This window comes from Microtus pennsylvanicus, chromosome 1 (genome assembly GCF_037038515.1).
Source record: "Microtus pennsylvanicus isolate mMicPen1 chromosome 1, mMicPen1.hap1, whole genome shotgun sequence".
NCBI lineage: Eukaryota > Metazoa > Chordata > Mammalia > Rodentia > Cricetidae > Microtus > Microtus pennsylvanicus.
Genome location: NC_134579.1, coordinates 191219229 through 191237733, shown reverse-complemented (window position 1 = coordinate 191237733; position 18505 = coordinate 191219229). Strand labels below are relative to the sequence as shown.

Genomic DNA, 18505 nt, shown 5'->3' with positions numbered 1-18505 from the left:
ATACCTCATGGCTTATCTATAAACCCTTAGTATTATTTATATCTATTCCCACCCTTTCCTTCTGTATTGATATTATCTTGTTAAATATATTTAATTTTATTTTTTTCTTTCTCTTCTGGTATATGTATATAATATATTCTTTAAGATGCCTGACTTTTAAAATGTGTATATATTGAGTATTTAGCCTGAGCTTTCTGTAAATAAGATTTTCTCCCACCTACCAGCTTAGGTAGTAAAGTTTAAGGATGTCATGAAGGCATGTTGGTAGAAAAGAATTTATCCAGCAAAAATCTGCAATGTGTCTACATCAGTGAGTAAATATGCTTTAATGGTTAGAAGAAAAACTTTGAATTTCCTCCAAATTGAAAAATACTGGCTGAGATAACCTCAGGGCTGTGCTTCGCTGGTTCCTGTTACCTTTTCACAAGTCTGCTGCTGTTCATTTTGCAAACTTGATTCAGTTGTAGTCGTGATGAGTCTGCATGTTTGCTTCTGTAATGCGGTAATTAAGTTTCTATCTCCCTCTTGTTAATAGGAGAGTGATGTAGCTTTCATCCCCACCAGTGGTCTCAGTGGTGAAAATTTAATCACAAGATCACAGTCAAGTGAGCTCACGACATGGTATAAAGGTTCCTGTTTATTAGAACAGATTGGTAAGAACACTGCTGCCATGCTGTTTTGATGTGCTATAAACCTGATATTAATTATTATTTAGTGTTCTTTATGAGAGACACAATGTATATGAAAAAGCATAGAATTTGTAATCAGAGAAACTAGGCTTTCAGTTTTGAAATCATGTGTTCTATTTAAAGTAATTCTCAGTGCTTTGAAGCCATGTTAGGAGGTTTGAGGTAGCCCTCCCTGTCTGATAGACTATTAGAATTAAATGAAGTGATATGTGGGAAATATGGTTTATAAATGTAAAGTATATGAATGACAGTCTTTACTGTTAATATTTACAAAATAATTTTTTTTTCTAGAAGCAGACAATAATGGGCACTCTTGAGATAGTGGGAAAATAATTTTGGGGGGAGGGGGAGTTTGAAGGTGTTGGGAATCAAAACCAGGCCACTGTGTAAGCTGCGCTCATCCACTGAGCAATGTCCATGTTCCATAATTTAAATTCAAATGTTTGTGATTTTCTACCAGATTCCTTCAAGCCCCCTCAACGCTCCATTGACAAACCTTTTAGGTTGTGTGTGTCGGACGTCTTCAAAGGTGAGTGCTGTGCTGCAGAGTGCCTGTGTCGCGTTTCCTTATTCTATCGTCGTTGGGTCCATCCTCTCTGCATGAGTGCAGGATGATCACTACACTGTCACTGATACCTCACACGGCGCAGTCCTAGAGCCCCGAACACCCTTCAGTTTACACACCACTTCCCACTTTGTGTTCACCTGTCAGGGACAAAGAAACCTAAGCGTTATCTTCCTGTCCATAAACAAATTGGACAACTCATCATTTCCTATGGCTCACTGGGCACCTGCCACCAAGCCTGACAGCCTGAGTCCCGTCCCTTGGTCCCTCATGGCAGAAGGAGACAATCAACTCCTGAGCTTTTCTTCGGAACATCACACACTTGAATTGCGGTGATTTCAGTCACCACACTCAGAGACACTAAATATAATTTTAAAATTGATAAAATATATAAATATTTTAAGATCCCATTGGCGCTGTCTCCCCATTTCCATACTTTAATATCCCTTCCTTTCTTTGCCTGTTTCCTACCCACCTGTGTCAGTCTGAGTGAGACAGTATCACATAGACAAAGGGTAATTTAATATGAGAAATCAGAGCCATTAACTGTGATAAAAGACTAGTGATTAAGAAACTAGGAAATCTGTACCCTAGAACTGAGGGAGGCAAAAGTTCAGACTGGTGGAGAAGGTGTTATACTAAGTACCTAAGAATATGTCTAGCTTAAAAATATGTAGAAGACCCTATCTAGAAATCTATAGAAAGGTAATAGAATAAAAGATACAAACTAAGCCGGGCAGTGGTGGTGCACGCCTTTAATCCCAGCACTCGAGAAGCAGAGGCAAGTGGATCTCTGTGAGTTCGAGGCCAGCCTGGTCTACAAGAGCTAGTTCCAGGACTGGCTCAAAAAACCAAAAAAAAAGATATGAAGTATTGGTAATATAAAGATGTCAGTAGTCTCCTAAATCTCCATTATCACACAGAAGTAGAGTGCATTTGCACTGAACTAGTTTTACAGATTACTCTATGCCCACCCATAAGGCACCCACTATGTTCCTTCCCCTACTCTGCATGGCATTCATTATTACAGTGCTGTCTCTGCTGGTTATTTGGTGAACCCTTGAAGGCAAGCAGAGTCTAGTCCAGTACCTGGCACAATGCACGCTTAGTGAATGAGTAAGAAATGAATGTGAGCAGAGGGATGGGAGGGAATCGAGGTAAGTCTCCAGAGAGGTGGTGCTAGCGGGAATATGATAGTGCTTCTCAAATGCTTGTTATCTCTTAGAAACACCTGAAGCAGTTGCTTTCTTTCTGCTCGCTCTTTGTGCAACTTCCCAGCTTCTACCTTGCTTGTTCCTTTTAGCGTGTCCTGAGGTGACACACACTCTCTAGTTCTGACTCCTGCTGTACTTAAATTTGCATTCTTTTTGATGATAGTTGTTGTCATAGCCATTGTGAGACTTTTTTCTTCCTGGTTTTCTTTGACCCACTTTCTCCTGCCACCTCATTTTTGTGACCTGAGTGTGTGGGCTTCATTTTCAGATTCCAAAATAGTGTTCTCATGTCTCCTTTCTCTTACTTTCCACGCTTTTCATAAAGGAATGTCCATAAGTTCCCCTACTGCCCACATTTATGTCTCTACCCTGAGCCTGTTACCTGACTCCACAGACATTTGAAGTTAAGCAAAGCTATTAATAGCATCTTATTGCTTAGTTCTCTGCCTCCCACCCTTTCTCACCCAGAGCCTTGCATGTGCCGGGCCAGTGAGCTACACCCAGTGTGCCACCATGAATTCTTAGGTGCGCGGTTTTTCTGTTTATTTTAAATCACATTTGTGGTCCTTGAGTTCACTTGCTTTTGTCTTTCTCTTTACTGGGTTAAGTTTCTTATGGAACATGGCCTATTCTTACCCCGGAGCTTAGTAGAGTGCCTGCTGTTTACTAATCATTCAATAAACATTTGGAAAGGAATGAACCTCTTTTTTTATAATATGAATAATTTTATTTGTAAGAAAAACTGGAATGTGAAGTAAGTGTGAATATTTAGAAGAGATACTAAGTTTCCAACATGATATTGGTTGGTATTTAACTCCTGGCCTTTTGTACTTATGTGGGAAAGCAATGTCACAGTATTAATTTTCAGATAGCATTACTATATGCTTCATATGCTCTTGGTATGTTTTTCAGATCAAGGATCTGGCTTTTGTGTGACTGGTAAAATTGAAGCTGGTTATGTCCAGACTGGTGACCGACTGTTAGCAATGCCACCCAATGAAACTTGTACTGCAAAAGGTATGACCAGTGTGCAGCACGCTTTTGCCAACAGGTCTTGAGACAGCAGATCTCTTCTTCAGTAGTCTAGTTCTAACTCCAGAGTAAATATCCTCTTACTGAAATTGTAACTCACTGTCAAAATGATACTGACTGTTGAACACTATCATGTGAAAGCATTAAACGATTTTTCTTCTGTTATGGCACACGGCTGTGTGGACATCTGACATTCTAACCCTGGTAGTATTCTGTTTGGGGCACTGAGTCATAAAATCTGGTGTAAGACTGAGTCAGCTGTATATATACCAGACAGATACTTACAAAATTATAATTTGTAGAAGAAACTAAAGAATCCAGCCTGATAGTGTAGCTGGTCAGTAGCAGGCAGCTTGTCACCATGGAGTCTACATTTCAGAATCAAATGACAGCTTTGATCACATTTATACCTAGACATGATGCCCTTTGCTCACCCCTCCCTTTCTGTCTTTAAGGTAAATATAAGAGACCGACACAGAAAAGCTTAGTATTAAAGAGAAGTAGAGCTAACTTAAGTTGCCACCTCCACTGCTTCTTCAGAGGTGAACTGTGTGAGTTGATGATTGTTGATAACTATTTCCGTCCAAGTTTAGGCTTTCGTGTGTATATATTCTTATCTAAATTTAGCTTACAAAGTTCTCAGTTCTACTTAACCTTAATCTGACTTCTAGCTAATTCTGTGACTTCTGGGTAAAATGGAAGCTGTTCTATAATAGAATACTACTATTTATAGTAAGTATAAGCTGAAGTATAACCTTTTGGAAAGGTTAACATTTTAGTACACCCCTCTATTGCTCTTCATATACTTTGTGTTCATAGTTGTAAAGTTTATGGTTAGGAAGTTTATAACCTGGAGTGTACATTTTTAAAACTTCCAGTTTTAAAACTCTGCTGCCACTCTTTGCCCTGTCTTCCTACCCCCACTCCCTCAGTGGTAGAGGTTAAATCTAATACCTGCTGGGCAGAAATACCACTGAGTCCCATCCTCCATTCTTGGTGTTTGGATAAGCAGTCTTGCTATGCCAGTCAGGCACTCCATCACCTAGGCCTAGGCTCTGTGGTCTTCCTGCCATAGCCCCTCATGTGCTGAGATTCCTTCCATGTGTGAGCCACCATAGGTATTTTAAGGAATTGATAGATAACCTATTTAGGTAATACGCTCGACCTATATTTAAAGGTCATATGGGAACGACAGATTCCTTTTCCATGTGACCCTATTCTTGCATGCCAGAGGCCACGCGTATCCCGTTAGCTGAAAACTAATGTCTACTTTAAGAAGATCCACTTTCCGTAGCTCTGTTGTTTGCGTGTGCAGCTCTCTGCTCCTGCTTTTGAGGGGATTAAGGCCTACAGCACTGGCTGGCTGCAGAGGTGACTCAGCTGCTCAAGTTCACCTTGCCAACAAGAAGAGCTGTGTGTAGTTCCTAGAGCCCACATACAGGCTGCCATGGGCATTTGGTCCCAGTCTGGAGAGGCAGGCAAGCCCGTCTCTGGGTTTCACTGGCAGCCAAACTGCTCAGCGAAGTCCTGCCTTAAAACAAAACGACAGAACAGAATGAGATTGTTGGTGCCTGAGGAACAGCACCTGAGCTTGACCTCTGTTCTCCCCGTGAATGTACTCATTTGAATGCACACATGCACACACACTCACACACTCACCAAAAACTAAAACACTTTGGAAATACTAATTTCTGTCTGCTAATGAGCTTTTTTTTTAAAGAATAAACTAAAAAAATTATTTTAAATAACCAGCAGCTGAGAGTTAAGAACATGGTCCCAAAATTACCACAGGCCTTAATATTGAGTCCCTGTGGTCACCTGTGAGAGCTGCACATTCCTTCCTGCTGTGTGCCTGTTCTCCATATGGAGACGCTGAGCTTTCCCTCCAGTCTGCAGTTCAGAGGCGCTCCTGCTCTGAGACTTGCCTTGGTCTCTGGGCAGTCCCAGCCCTTGGCTCTGCCCACTGTTTTCACTAGGTTTGCCAGAGGGAACTGTGTGCTCTTTGCTCTAAGTATGTGAGGTACACTTGTGATGCCCTGTTACCCCCAGAACGGAGGTGTGTGACTCCCATCAGGAAGCAGCAACTCTAGTGACAGCAAATTTAAGCCTAGTAGCTTGTGCCTATAACCCCAGCCTTGGAAAACTAGGGAGGGAGGATTGCAGTTTTTTCAGGGCCTTTTTAGACTACAGTGTGAGTTGGTAGCCAGCCTGGGATGCCTGAATAAAGCCCTAAAACACAAATGACAAAAACATATCAAGTGTCTGGAGTATTCAAAGAAAAAAAAAAGCAAAGAAAGCCCCTTTAATAATGTCTGACCAAGGAGAAAACCTGCAGAAAATAGGTGTGGGACAAGAATGTGGTTGGGAGGAAGAAGAAACAATGTTAAGTATTTTGGAAAATTGGCCATTAAATATGAAAAGCCCTTTAAAAATATTAAGACAAAGATAGTTTCTATTTTATTAGATCAACTACTTCATATTTTCAAGTCTCCATTTCCTAGTAGACACATATAGCCATTTTTGATTACATTTAAAAATTAAATGTAATTAGTTGATATTTGACTGATATTTAAATTAATCAATTTTGTATTTAAATTACTAATTTTCGAAGCCAAGAATATTGTTCTAAAAGAGCATCTCACATAAGGCCCAAAAATATGATTTTATGAAGAAATAAAGGGATTATATTTTATTAAAAATATATCAGTCCAGAACAGTTCTACCATGACTGGCCTGCACACTGTCTTTATTGGAAGGCACAACTTCCAGCAAAAAAGTAATTTAACCTATAAGTCTAACCCATAAAATGAAAACATAGGATTTGTTTCAAAAGCCATGGAATAAGGAAACTTGTTCCTAAAGACAGCCTTGAGGATTTGCTCTCAGGGCTGTTCTGAGGTGATTGGGTATACCCAAGTTAGGTTTTATTGCTATTTTCTTACTCTGTCTCTCCTGCAGTGAATCATGGTGTGCAGACTCTGGGAAGAAGTTGTCTTTGAGCAAGAATAGTTAAGGGCTAGATGGGTGGACTCTCAAAGGCTCTGACTGAACACGGGCTTCATTTAGGTCATTCTCTAATTGAAAACAAAGTTTTCCCAGTATGAGGACACACTTTTAGAATCCTAGAATCCAGGAATGAAAGACAGGAGGATCAAAGAGTTCAAGGCCAGGCTAGGATATGCCTTGGGACTTCCTTGGGAGGAAAGATGAGAGGGAGGGAAGGCAGCTCAAGAGAATAAGATATTTCCAGCCACCTTTGCCAGTCCTATATTTTATGTCACTAGGCGTAAGTTAATAATTTGGACTACTTAACTGTGCCTGCACCCATGAATATAGAAGCAGTGTTTGAATGAAGTCTGCTGGGAGACTGTTGCTTAATCGTGTAAGTGAGTTTGAAATATTTGATAGATTTGCCCAGCCTGCTGTGGACAAATACCAGCCATTGTGTTTAGGGTGGTGCTCTAGAGCATCAAGTCTAGGGGAACTGTGCTTCCTCCACGCCGGGTCCACTTCTCACTCCTAACCCATTCAAATTGAAAACGATGAGTACAGTGATGAGCACACAGCACCACACTCCCTGGGCTGTTATGGCTTCGTGCAGAGGTATTTCACTGTAGGCTTTGGTTTTTACTCATTTCCAGGAATCACTCTGCATGATGAACCTGTTGACTGGGCAGCAGCGGGCGATCACGTTAGTCTTACTGTGGTTGGGATGGATATCATCAAAATCAAGTGAGTAAGGAAATGAGTTTAGACAGCCATTGTATCAGACAGAGGATACATGTGTCGGAGTGCATGAGCTTTGTATCAGACACAGGATACATGTGTCGGAGCGCATGAGCTTTGTATCAGACACAGGATACATGTGTCGGAGTGCATGAGCTTTGTATCAGACACAGGATACATGTGTCGGAGCGCATGAGCTTTGTATCAGACACAGGATACATGTGTCGGAGTGCATGAGCTTTGTATCAGACACAGGATACATGTGTCGGAGCGCATGAGCTTTGTATCAGACACAGGATGCATGTGTCGGAGTGCATGAGCTTTGTATCAGACACAGGATACATATGTCGTCGGAGTGCATGAGCTTTGTATCAGACACAGGATACATGTGTCGGAGTGCATGAGCTTTGTATCAAACACAGGATGCATGTGTTGGAGTGCATGGGCTTTGTATCAGACACAGGATACATATGTCGTCGGAGTGCATGAGCTTTGTATCAGACACAGGATGCATGTGTTGGAGTGCATGAGCTTTGTATCAGACACAGGATACATATGTCGTCGGAGTGCATGAGCTTTGTATCAAACACAGGATACATATGTCGTCGGAGTGCATGAGCTTTGTATCAAACACAGGATGCATGTGTTGGAGTGCATGAGCTTTGTATCAGACACAGGATACATATGTCGTCGGAGTGCATGAACTTTGTATCAGACACAGGATACATGTGTTGGAGTGCATGGGCTTTGTATCAGACACAGGATACATGTGTCGTCGGAGTGCATGAGCTTTGTATCAGACACAGGATACATGTGTCGGAGCGCATGAGCTTTGTATCAGACACAGGATGCATATGTCGTCGGAGTGCATGAGCTTTGTATCAGACACAGGATACATATGTCGTCGGAGTGCATGAGCTTTGTATCAAACACAGGATGCATGTGTTGGAGTGCATGAGCTTTGTATCAGACACAGGATACATATGTCGTCGGAGTGCATGAACTTTGTATCAGACACAGGATACATGTGTCGGAGTGCATGAGCTTTGTATCAGACACAGGATGCATGTGTTGGAGTGCATGGGCTTTGTATCAGACACAGGATACATATGTCGTCGGAGTGCATGAGCTTTGTATCAGACACAGGGTGCATGTGTTGGAATGCATGAGCTTTGTATCAGACAAAGGATGCATGTGTTGGAGTGCATGAGCTTTGCAATCCACTGGTTATGTTTTAGCCAGAATTTTATTTGGCCAAACATAATTTTAGCAAATGCCATCTAAAATGGAGTTAATTGATGTTGACACACACGTCTCCTGTGCTGAGGTGAACGCTGTAATGCAGGAAGCTGTGCTTTAGTTTGGGATGGCGGTCCTTAGAACACATTCTTGTTTGCTTAATTATTTTAGTTTCCTTACAAGTGATCTTCGTGCTAATCCATTCATACTCTCTTTCTCTATTATAGTGTTGGCTGCATATTTTGTGGCCCCAAAGAACCTATCAAAGCTTGCACTCGCTTCAGAGCCCGGATCCTCATCTTCAATATTGAAGTTCCTATAACCAAAGGATTTCCTGTAAGTTTCCTGTATGAGGTTCCTTGCTTCTGTGAACTCAGAGAAGTCCTAACTCACCTTAAAATGTGCCAATCGTTTCAAAGCAACATCTTTTCTAATTTAAAAAAATAAGTTACACTTTGAAAATACTTCTTTTGTTTCTTATTTTTCTATTATTTATTTTCCGTGTATGGGTGTCTGTCCACACGTATGTCTGCACACCATGAGTATGCCCACAGAGCCCAAAAGAGCATCAGATCCCCTGGTACCGAGTTACAGGCAATTATGGGAATCAAACCCAGGTTCTCTGGAAAAGCAGCCAGTGTTTTTAACCTGAGGCACCTCTCCAGCCCTTATTTTGATTCTTGAGTCTGAGAACTTTTTCAAGAGAGGATACTTCATAATCAGTTGATTCAAACTGATAATAACATAGTTTTTCTGGGGAAAATGCTAGACTTTTTACTGGGTAGTAAAGCTTACATAGCATTTTTAATTGTTTAATATACTTATTTTTGGTATTTCTAAGTATAAAGGTGATAGATTAGTTTTAAAGGTTAGAAAGTCACACAAATACAGAAAATAAGAGTATTCTGTGTTTGCAAATCCTTAGATGTCTGCTGTTTTGACTTCATGGTGTTTTCATGCTCGCGCACTATCCACCTGACATGTGTGCACACCGAGACTGCAGGTGTGTCCCGAGCTCTGTCACAGTGGTGAACTCCGACTGCTCTGCAGGGTGCCGTTGGCCAGTCCACTGCTGCTTCACTGTGGGATGGGGACCTTTTCATGGTGCTTTTTATCCCAGAGAGACATTACTTGAGGATTTCTTATTTCATGTGTAATTTTCTTCTCAGAGACTTAAGGCCACACTCTCATGTTGTTACAGACAGGCAGTTCTTTCCCCATGTAGTACATGTAGTATAGACACTTGTGACAGCAAACCTGTGTCTCAGTGGATTTGAACACTTACCCTTTGAAGGTGAAAGTCACTTTTACCATGCAGTGTTCTTGTTTTTATAAATACAGGAAAACCGTTACTTACATAAATATACACTATTTGTTTCAAATCGAGATCTTATTCTAATCTAGAAAGATATACACCAGATTTAATAATCACATTTATTTTCTTTTTATTCTGAGCCTGGGAGCTTTTTCAGGAGAAAAAAAAATGAAGTAAGCAGGAATAGTAATTGATCTTTCAAGTTTTTAAAGTCCATGATAGTGTTTGAGAAACCAGGAAGAAATTTAACTAGGACATTCAAATTCATTTTATGATTATATATCTCTGAAGTCGTCATATGTTTTGTGATTCTTATTTTTATATCAATGTAGTCACTTCTTACCTATAGCAGTTTTTAAAAAATAAGCATCAAATGAAGCTTTTCAACTGCTTTACGAGACTCTGCTGCATATCAGAATGTGATTGGGAAACATGGTTATATCTACCTACTTGGGTAGAAAGAAATTAACAAAGTCCTTCTTAAACAATTAAAATTACTAGTTAGCAATTCTGATAATAGTACTTACAGAGGTAAATGTAAATTTCCCTTAGTTGTTATGACAGCTTTATACTGTGAGATTGATTAAATTGTAATTATAGTTCCATCATTAAGTATGTAACTCGGTCTGTTGTCGGTATGGGCTAACCATCACTGCTGTCCATCTCCAGAGCACCGTCACCCCAAACTAACCCTGTAGCTGTCTCTGAGTGGACTGAGAAGTGTGGCCTATTCAGTGCTTATGTTCTGATTCTCTTCGTGTCCTACAATGTAAACTTTGTAATTCTGGAGAAATCCAGTTTATTTTTCTTATCTGTACCTTTGGTGTCATGTCCATGAGCTAAGGGCCAAAGCCAACACCATGAAGCCTTTGTCTGTTTTCTTTAAGAGCCTTGCAGTTTACCTGATGTGGTTGTTAGTTTCATATATGATGTTCGACAAAACTTTGTCGTCATTCCCTTACATTTGCTCATCCAGTTTCCTAGCAACATCTGTTGAAAACAAAGCCTGTTATATCCCCAGTAACCAACATAGGCACATTTATTGAATATCAAATCACATATATTCACTGATATTTTTAGCAGGCTACTTAAGGAAAATTTTTATTTGTTGCCTAACATTATAGTTTAATGAGGCACTAGATGATTTGGCTCAGTCCCTGCCGCCCTTAGATCAGTGTATTTCAGACTTCAGGAGTGTTAAAGGTTTTATTAGAAAGCTGATTGTAAACATGTATATGGAACTCATAATAGGGAGAGACCATATTCAGCACCGTGTTCAACACATACCTTCTCTGTATGTAATTTGTTAATGTTTGTAGCTCATGAGATACACAGGACAGAATTGCCTCACGTCAAGTTTCTCTTCTTAGATGAGTCTATAATAGAGTTTGAGAAATGCTTTGAGTTTTCAGAGTTGTAAGTAAGAGTTCTGGACCTGTGTTAGCATTGTCCATATTTTCAGACAGAGTAGAGACTTGCATGAGGTTGTCACTAGGTAAACAATAACAGTGAAGCCAGGACCCAGGCTTTCATCACTTCCGCTGTGAAATGTGATAGCTTCCCGTTGGCACAGTGCTGTAGATTTAGATTAGGAATGAGTTTGATTTTACATATACTATTCATTAAGACATCAAGATATTATACAATAATTCTCTTGATTGTAAATAGATTGTTTTAGTTAATATACGGTGCTGTGGAGAGAAAAGGAAAAATCAAATGTAGCCCCATATTTCCACAACCCACTTGTTAGTCGTGATGTTACAGCTCAGCAAATAGTAGGAGAAACTCAGTGAGGTTCATGTGCCCCTTTTCTTTGATATGTGGTAGGCCATAAAGACCTTGTGTGTGAGGTCCTGAAGAGGGTTCTTACATACTTACATTACAGTGAATAGTTTAGGACCTGCAGTCATTGACTGGAATTGTTCTCACCACTACAGCTGTGACACCCTCTGCTCAGGACTTCCTTATATTGAAATCTTTGCATGTCACATCATTGAGTATCATTGAAAAAGAAGACCAGTTGACCTATTTGAAGTACTGGAGTTTCAGTGTGCCATTACTGTTGTAGATAGGACTTTCAGAAGCTCCCCAAGTCTAGGTCTGCACATCTGCAGCCCCCAGCACCATCTTCCTTTGGATGAAGCCTTGACCTAGTGCACACTGTGCAGGCACTTTCCCTCTGAGCCACAGCCTGGGCTTGCTTTTCTCTTTTCAGCAAGTGCAAGCTATTTTGGTTAGAAATTCTAGATAGGAAGTATCTGTTTCTACAACTGAACGGCTCAAACTAATGTTTGCAAACCCTTTAAAGTAGGCAGCCTCCTGGGAATGTGGTCTACTGTTCTCACACTGTAGACGTACAGGGAGCACACTCAAGGCTTATTATTTGAATAAGAATATCAGTCTGCATTCTGACTTTGATTGCTATCCACCAAAGCTTCTCCCTTTCTTCATAAAAGCTTTTCTTGTAAAACAGAAGATTGCATCCATGTGATTTCTGGAGGACTCTTGGTAGCCGACATGGGAAGAGACGGCGATTTATAGCTTTCACTGACTGAGGTGTGAAATTCAAGCTTCCATGAAGCTCCATGGCCATATTACCTGACAGAACTTTTTGCTCTTTCTTTCATGTGAAACATAGTCGACAGAACTTAGTGTATGATCTACTGATCTAACGTCATGCCAGAGCGGGAGTGTTCAGGGTAGGATGGCCATAGAGAGCGTGATGTATCAAATCATCCGTTATCTGATGTTTCCATGTGCTGGGTACTGTTAATACAAGGTGCCATGTGATCATCCTCATTGTAGTGTGTGGAGCTTCAGTAAGGGACTTTGCAGGTAGACAAGTCAAGGAGCTTGGCCCAGGTAAAAATAATCTGAATGTATGTCTGTTAGACTTTAAACCCAGTCTAATCTATAAAATCTGTCACACAATGCTTGGTACTCAGGTATGCTTACAAATGTTGCTGCTTTCCCCTTTATCTCTTTCGGTATATAAGAGCTTTTATTCTTTTTGCCCAAGAGTGGATGTAGTGATCACTGCTGAACATGACAGATCCCCTCCCTCATGATTCATGATGAAACAGTTCACTTGTTGAACTTCTGTGCTTCTGAGCACTTTATCTCATCCCGTTGATTTCTCATCACAATGCTCTGAAGTCTGTTTTACCACCAAGGACTAGCTGACCTACAGACAAATAAAATAAAAGGCTTGGAATTCAGGCTTAGATGCTTTCCCTGCTGTTCCTTATGATGTCACCATGGCTGTAAGTGTTGTAAACAATATCTGCTTTTTAGCCTTTGCAATAATTCCAAGGTACTGTTCTCTTCGCCCTTGCAGTGGAAAAGGGAACAGAAGGCTCTGCAGCCTGCTAAAGTTTACCCTGAGTGCAGGGTAAATGCGAAGGAGCACCTCGCTAGTGGAGGCTGGGTGGGGGCTGCTGGAGAGCCACCGTGATGGATTGAGTGTAATTAATCTTGTGCCAAAAGGAAAGGCTGCAATTGCTACAGCGAATAGTTCTCAGTGTGGCCTTCTTTGGTTTGCTTCAGGTGCTGTTACACTACCAAACCGTCAGCGAGCCTGCTGTGATTAAGCGATTGATCAGTGTCCTAAACAAAAGTACTGGTGAAGTCACAAAGAAAAAGCCTAAGTAAGTGTTTTAATGGAGAAATCATAAACACTAACAGTGTAAGCAAATTCCTTACAGATAAGCTCATGTATGTACTGAGGGAAATGGAGTCCAGTTTTTCTACCAGTTAGCTTTTAGTGACTAGAGAGAGAGAGAGAGAGAGAGAGAGAGAGAGAGAGAGAGAGAGAGAGTGTATTAATAAACATTTAAGGGATGGAGACATAGTTCAGTTGGTAAAGTGGGTGCTTGCTGTTCAAGTTTGATCCTCAGAACCCATGGAAGAAAGCTAGGTGACCTAATATCCACTTGTAATGGCAGCATCCAGGAGGCAGAGCCAAGTTCACTAAGGCTCACCGGCCTAGCAGCCTAGCACAATTGGCAAGTTCCTTGAGAGCCCATGTCAAAGAACAAGATGAATAGTGCTGAGGAATGTTATCCAAGACTGACCTGCACCTTCCCGTGCCCGAACACCCATGTGTACGTTCACCTACACACATGTGCATCATACAAACACCTACATAAATGTTTAAGCTCTAGTCTAGGAATGTTAGATGTAATTCAAGTTATGTATGATGGTGATATGAATTATAAATAAAAATGTAAGTACAGATGTATATGTATGTTTTAAGCACAGATACTGATGGACCAAAGACAAAAGCTAGTCCTGTGTTCTTAAAGAGAATTTTAACTTGCCTGCCACTTGTTCCAGATTTCAGTCTCATGCTTTTCTAACTTTGTCACCTGCTCAATGAGCTTGTCCCTTAGCCTAAGAAAAAAGTTTCTGCATATTCTCTAGCACCTTCCTTTTTCCCGTCTACATGGTAGGTGATCATGTTGGTTTTCTGATTATCCTTAGTATCCAGACTGAGGTCTGCACAGCTCTTCTTTGCCTGACACAGGAAGTACTGTCTGAGAAACTAAGCATACTATAAATAAAATAAAATAATGCAAGTGCGTATTTCAGAATACAGATCTAATTCGGTAGAGTTGAAGGCTGTCCTAGTTTGGTTGGCTGCCAGCACTTTGGGGTTTCCCTCATCTTGAGCCCCATGGGGAATCCCACCCAAAATCCCCTTCTTTGCCGTTGAGTATTCTCACCGTTTGCACCTGTGTAAGAGGCCCAGGGTGCCCAATGGGTTAATGGGATGAGTGCCAGCTAAGAGGACTGAAGGCAGTCTGCTCCTCAGGAGGAAAGGACTGCCTGCAAGTCTCTTGAAGGAGGCACATTGCTGGAGCCCTTAGCTTCCATGTCAGTGTTTGCTGTGATACTCTGGAAAACACCACAGAACTATAAGGATGGCATTTCTCAAGATCCATATTTTCTAGACTTTGTCATGAGTGTTTTCCCGTGACTTATCCCTCGGCAGTCACATGAATCAGCAAAGGGACACAAAGCTTGCAAGTGGCAGAGACAAGATTCTACCCTACTCATTGGCTCTCATAAATGTTCGTCTCTGTGGGATTGTTTGTGTCTGGGTTGTATGACAATTACTTGGAGAACTTTTCAGTTGAAATGGGCTCATCTTATCTTCTTGAATTTTCCCTCACTGTGCCTGCTGCTGAATCTTTAGTATAATATATGCAGCGTGTATGAAGGCCAAGGGTGACTCATTAGAACTGTGAAAATAAATAACGACATTTTAAAAGAGGATTAGATTTAGTATCCTGATAAACTGTGTATTATTCCTTCTATTAGATAACTAAACTTCTAGATTTCTTCAGGGAATGATTAGAATGGGTGCTTGAGCATTTAGGGGATAGGATGTGTTTTTATATTGGTTCACATGCATGCAGGCTCGGCACGTGAGTGAGCACGTGCACACACATACACACCCCTACTCCTACCTGACATCTTCCTATTGGTTCTTAAATCTAGAATTACCCTTGTTCATTTTAACCCAGAAAATTTCCTTGAATTTAAAGCATACACACATGCAACTTTCTTTCCTGGGTTGGAAGACTGAGTTGATATACGGCTTGAATGTGGACTGCTCACTTCTCAGGGGCTCACTCCCGTATCCATCGGTCCCTTCTCTTTCCTCCACTCCTAACAGGCTGCTCACCAAGGGCCAGAATGCACTGGTAGAGCTGCAGACACAGAGACTAGTGGCTCTGGAGCTCTACAAAGACTTCAAGGAGCTGGGGAGGTTTATGCTGCGGTATAGCGGTTCCACCATCGCTGCTGGTGTTGTCACTGAGGTACAGAAGCCACTGACTTTGTCCATGGTTAATCTTGTCTTTTTCACCTTTCCTGGGGATTGCAGAGATTTTATGGCTTAAGGGAACACACGATAGTGGAACAAGAAATTAAAATTTATACTACAATAGTCTCTAAATGATGAGAAGAGAAACGTATTATATATATGTGGGGTCAAATAAATTGGGGGGGTCTTGTTTAATAGAAGAAACTATTATTTTTCTTTAAATTACTGGCTTTCAGTGTATTTGAAATAATTCATTCAAAAATTTGAATTAATGTAGTTGTAACATTTTCTTAAGCATAATTTTTTTTCCAGTTTTTGAGACAGGGTTTCTCTGGAAACAGTCCCTGGCTATCCTGAAACTCTCTTTGTAGACCAGGCTGGCCTCAGACTCACAGAGATCCACCTGCCTCTGCCTCCCAAGTGCTGGGATTAAAGTCGTGTATCACTACCACCGCCTGGTTTATATATGATAGAGTATGTTGACATTTTGAAGGAAATAGCCAGAACTGAACCAGGAAATTTCAGTAATTTGGATTTTCTTCTGTATGCCCATAACTAATATGAATAATTTATCTTAGAAAACAAATGAGTAGCATGACAGGGGAAGGGGAAAATAGTGAAGGAAAAAGAAAAGCTTATTTCACTGTCCCCTGAGTTTGTTGCTGTTACTCTTGTAAAGGGTCTGAAATGATAGCGGCAGTTTTTTCTTTCTTCTGCAGATAAAAGAGTGACGGGTCCACCATGTTCCAGATGCAGAGACAGTCAGCCATGGAGGCGTCCAGTGTCAGCTGTGGAGACAGTGTGCAGTTGATAATGTCTTGTAGGCGAGGAAATTAAAGCTATAATTAGCTGCCAAGAAGTATTAATAATCACTCCTGAAAAAGTTTCAAGTTGCCACCTGACAAAGAAAGACCAATATTATACTTCCATTTCAAAAGTTTTTCCCTTTGCGGGGAGGGTAGTAAAATGTATCTGTTTTCCTGAGACTTGTGGGATTATAGGAGGATACTTAAATTATGAAACGGACTCAACTTTTGGCCAAACCAAAACAGTCTTTGTTTTCTGTTCTCAGTCTCCTGTGAATGTGTTAAGGAAGGGCATCTAACTGGGGCTTTTGATGTAGTCAGTCTCTGACCTGGTGCTTTTTCACGTTAACACTAAGAAAAGATTGGCTGATGGTAAATCTACTTGCCATCTCTTCTGTGTTGAAAATGCGAATGTCCCTCCCGTTCAACAAGTCTACTTCAGAAGTGTCATTGAGAGGACTGAAAGCTGTCCTTAGGTCACTAAGGTATTATTTAAGTTGACAAACCAGCTAATAAAACGCCTTAGCAAAAATGTGTTGTTTTCTTTAAGCATTCACGAGGGCGTCTACCCCATCACCAGATGAGACCCAGCTGCTGTGTGGGATCTTTTCACCTAAGCATTTTCTGACTGACATGGTTTGGGCTTTTTATGCTAATGGTAAATCAAGCTGAGTCTTAGTCACTTCAACCCTACCTTGGGTTTGCTCTTCTATGGAATTAATTACTGACTACATCTGGTCTTCTCTGCTCCCTATGAAAGACTCAGGCTTTTCTTCAGCGTTTCAACAACCAATTTGAAGGTTTATCGACTTAATAAGGATTTGTTGGGCCATTTCCTGAGTCTAACGAAATTTAGGTTAGATGTTGTTCTGAAGCAAGCCTGGGATTGAAGGACTCACTATCATAGACTTCAGAAATTAGAAAAGGCATGATATTGATGGATTTGCAAATTCAATAGCTCCTCTTTTTCTTGCTTTTTAATTTATTTCCTTGGATTTTGCTAGATTTTCTTTATTTTTTTTCTTTTGCCAGATTTTTGCTAGAAAAAAATTTTTTTTCCTTTCTTTTTTTTTGGGGGGGGGTATGGCCTAGGTCATCGTTGAACTTGCTGTATAGCCCAAGCAACTCCAAAATTTGGTCCTCTGGCTTTCATCCTTCAGGTCCTGGAATTCCAGGTTTATAGCACCCCATCTGACTGCTGCTGCATAAGCGAATAGCATCCACATGGTCACCTGCACAGATCCTGATCGTGCTGCTGGGTGGAGTTCCTGGGTGATTGCACTCATGCGTAGTTGTTTAATGAAGAGCGTTTGTGTAGCTCTCAGCAGAGATGGATCTTGCTAAGATAGAAGTGTCCTAGTCATATGTTATTTAGAAATTTTATAGATACTTAGAGAAAACAGCCTTGACTTGACTTGAGTAACAAAACATTTTGACTCACTTAACTGAAGCAGAGTAACCCTAGCTTAGAATTAGTCTAGGAGGGGTAATTTTCATGACCTGTGCCGGGATGCAGCCTTGCTTGCCTTACTTTGGTGTTAGTTTGCCCCTGAGACCCATAGACTCTTCTGCAAGACCGGGCTGTAGATAGGATGTAGTGGTTCTCAAACCCTCCGTCCCCAGCAAGGACAGGTCAAAGGACCATATTTTGGGAAAGCCATAGAAACATTGACCATAATTAGAATTGTCCCTGGGACATATTCCCAGCACTGGAGTGGATAGAACTTAAAGCAGAGCTGAGAGTTGTAGGGTGTTAAAGTTCAGGGTGCAACTAAGAAGTGGTTTGATATATAGCCCATATATGTATTATATAGAAGCATGATAAAATTAGCATTTTAAATTAGAGTTTAGTATAAATAGTAATCAAGTGAAGGGGCTAATGACTTTGCTCTTTTGAAAATGATAAGTGTTCAGAGCTCCCTGGCCCATCGGTGAATATCAGCCTTTACCTGTCAGACTGTATCCTCTCCACAGAGAAACCATCTTAAAAAGGAAATTAGCAATGTAAACACAGTTGTAAAATAGACTTTAAAAGAATATATCGAAATAAGTGTACTGATTCCAACAATGGAGATGTATTATGGCTACA

At 40.8% G+C, this 18505-nt stretch overlaps 1 protein-coding gene across 1 annotated transcript in view; it reads left to right on the top strand.

Moving 5' to 3' along the window:
- The window catches only part of Hbs1l (HBS1 like translational GTPase), a 74598-nt gene extending 56855 nt beyond the window's left edge, over window positions 1–17743 (top strand). The window contains exons 11-18 of the mRNA XM_075947838.1: window positions 536–653; window positions 1150–1218; window positions 3381–3485; window positions 7142–7232; window positions 8693–8801; window positions 13327–13427; window positions 15461–15605; window positions 16330–17743. Of these exons, the coding sequence (XP_075803953.1) occupies window positions 536–653; window positions 1150–1218; window positions 3381–3485; window positions 7142–7232; window positions 8693–8801; window positions 13327–13427; window positions 15461–15605; window positions 16330–16341 (750 nt within the window). The 3' untranslated portion in view covers window positions 16342–17743. The remainder of the gene's footprint in view (window positions 1–535; window positions 654–1149; window positions 1219–3380; window positions 3486–7141; window positions 7233–8692; window positions 8802–13326; window positions 13428–15460; window positions 15606–16329) is intronic.
- Window positions 17744–18505: the final 762 nt, after the last annotated feature.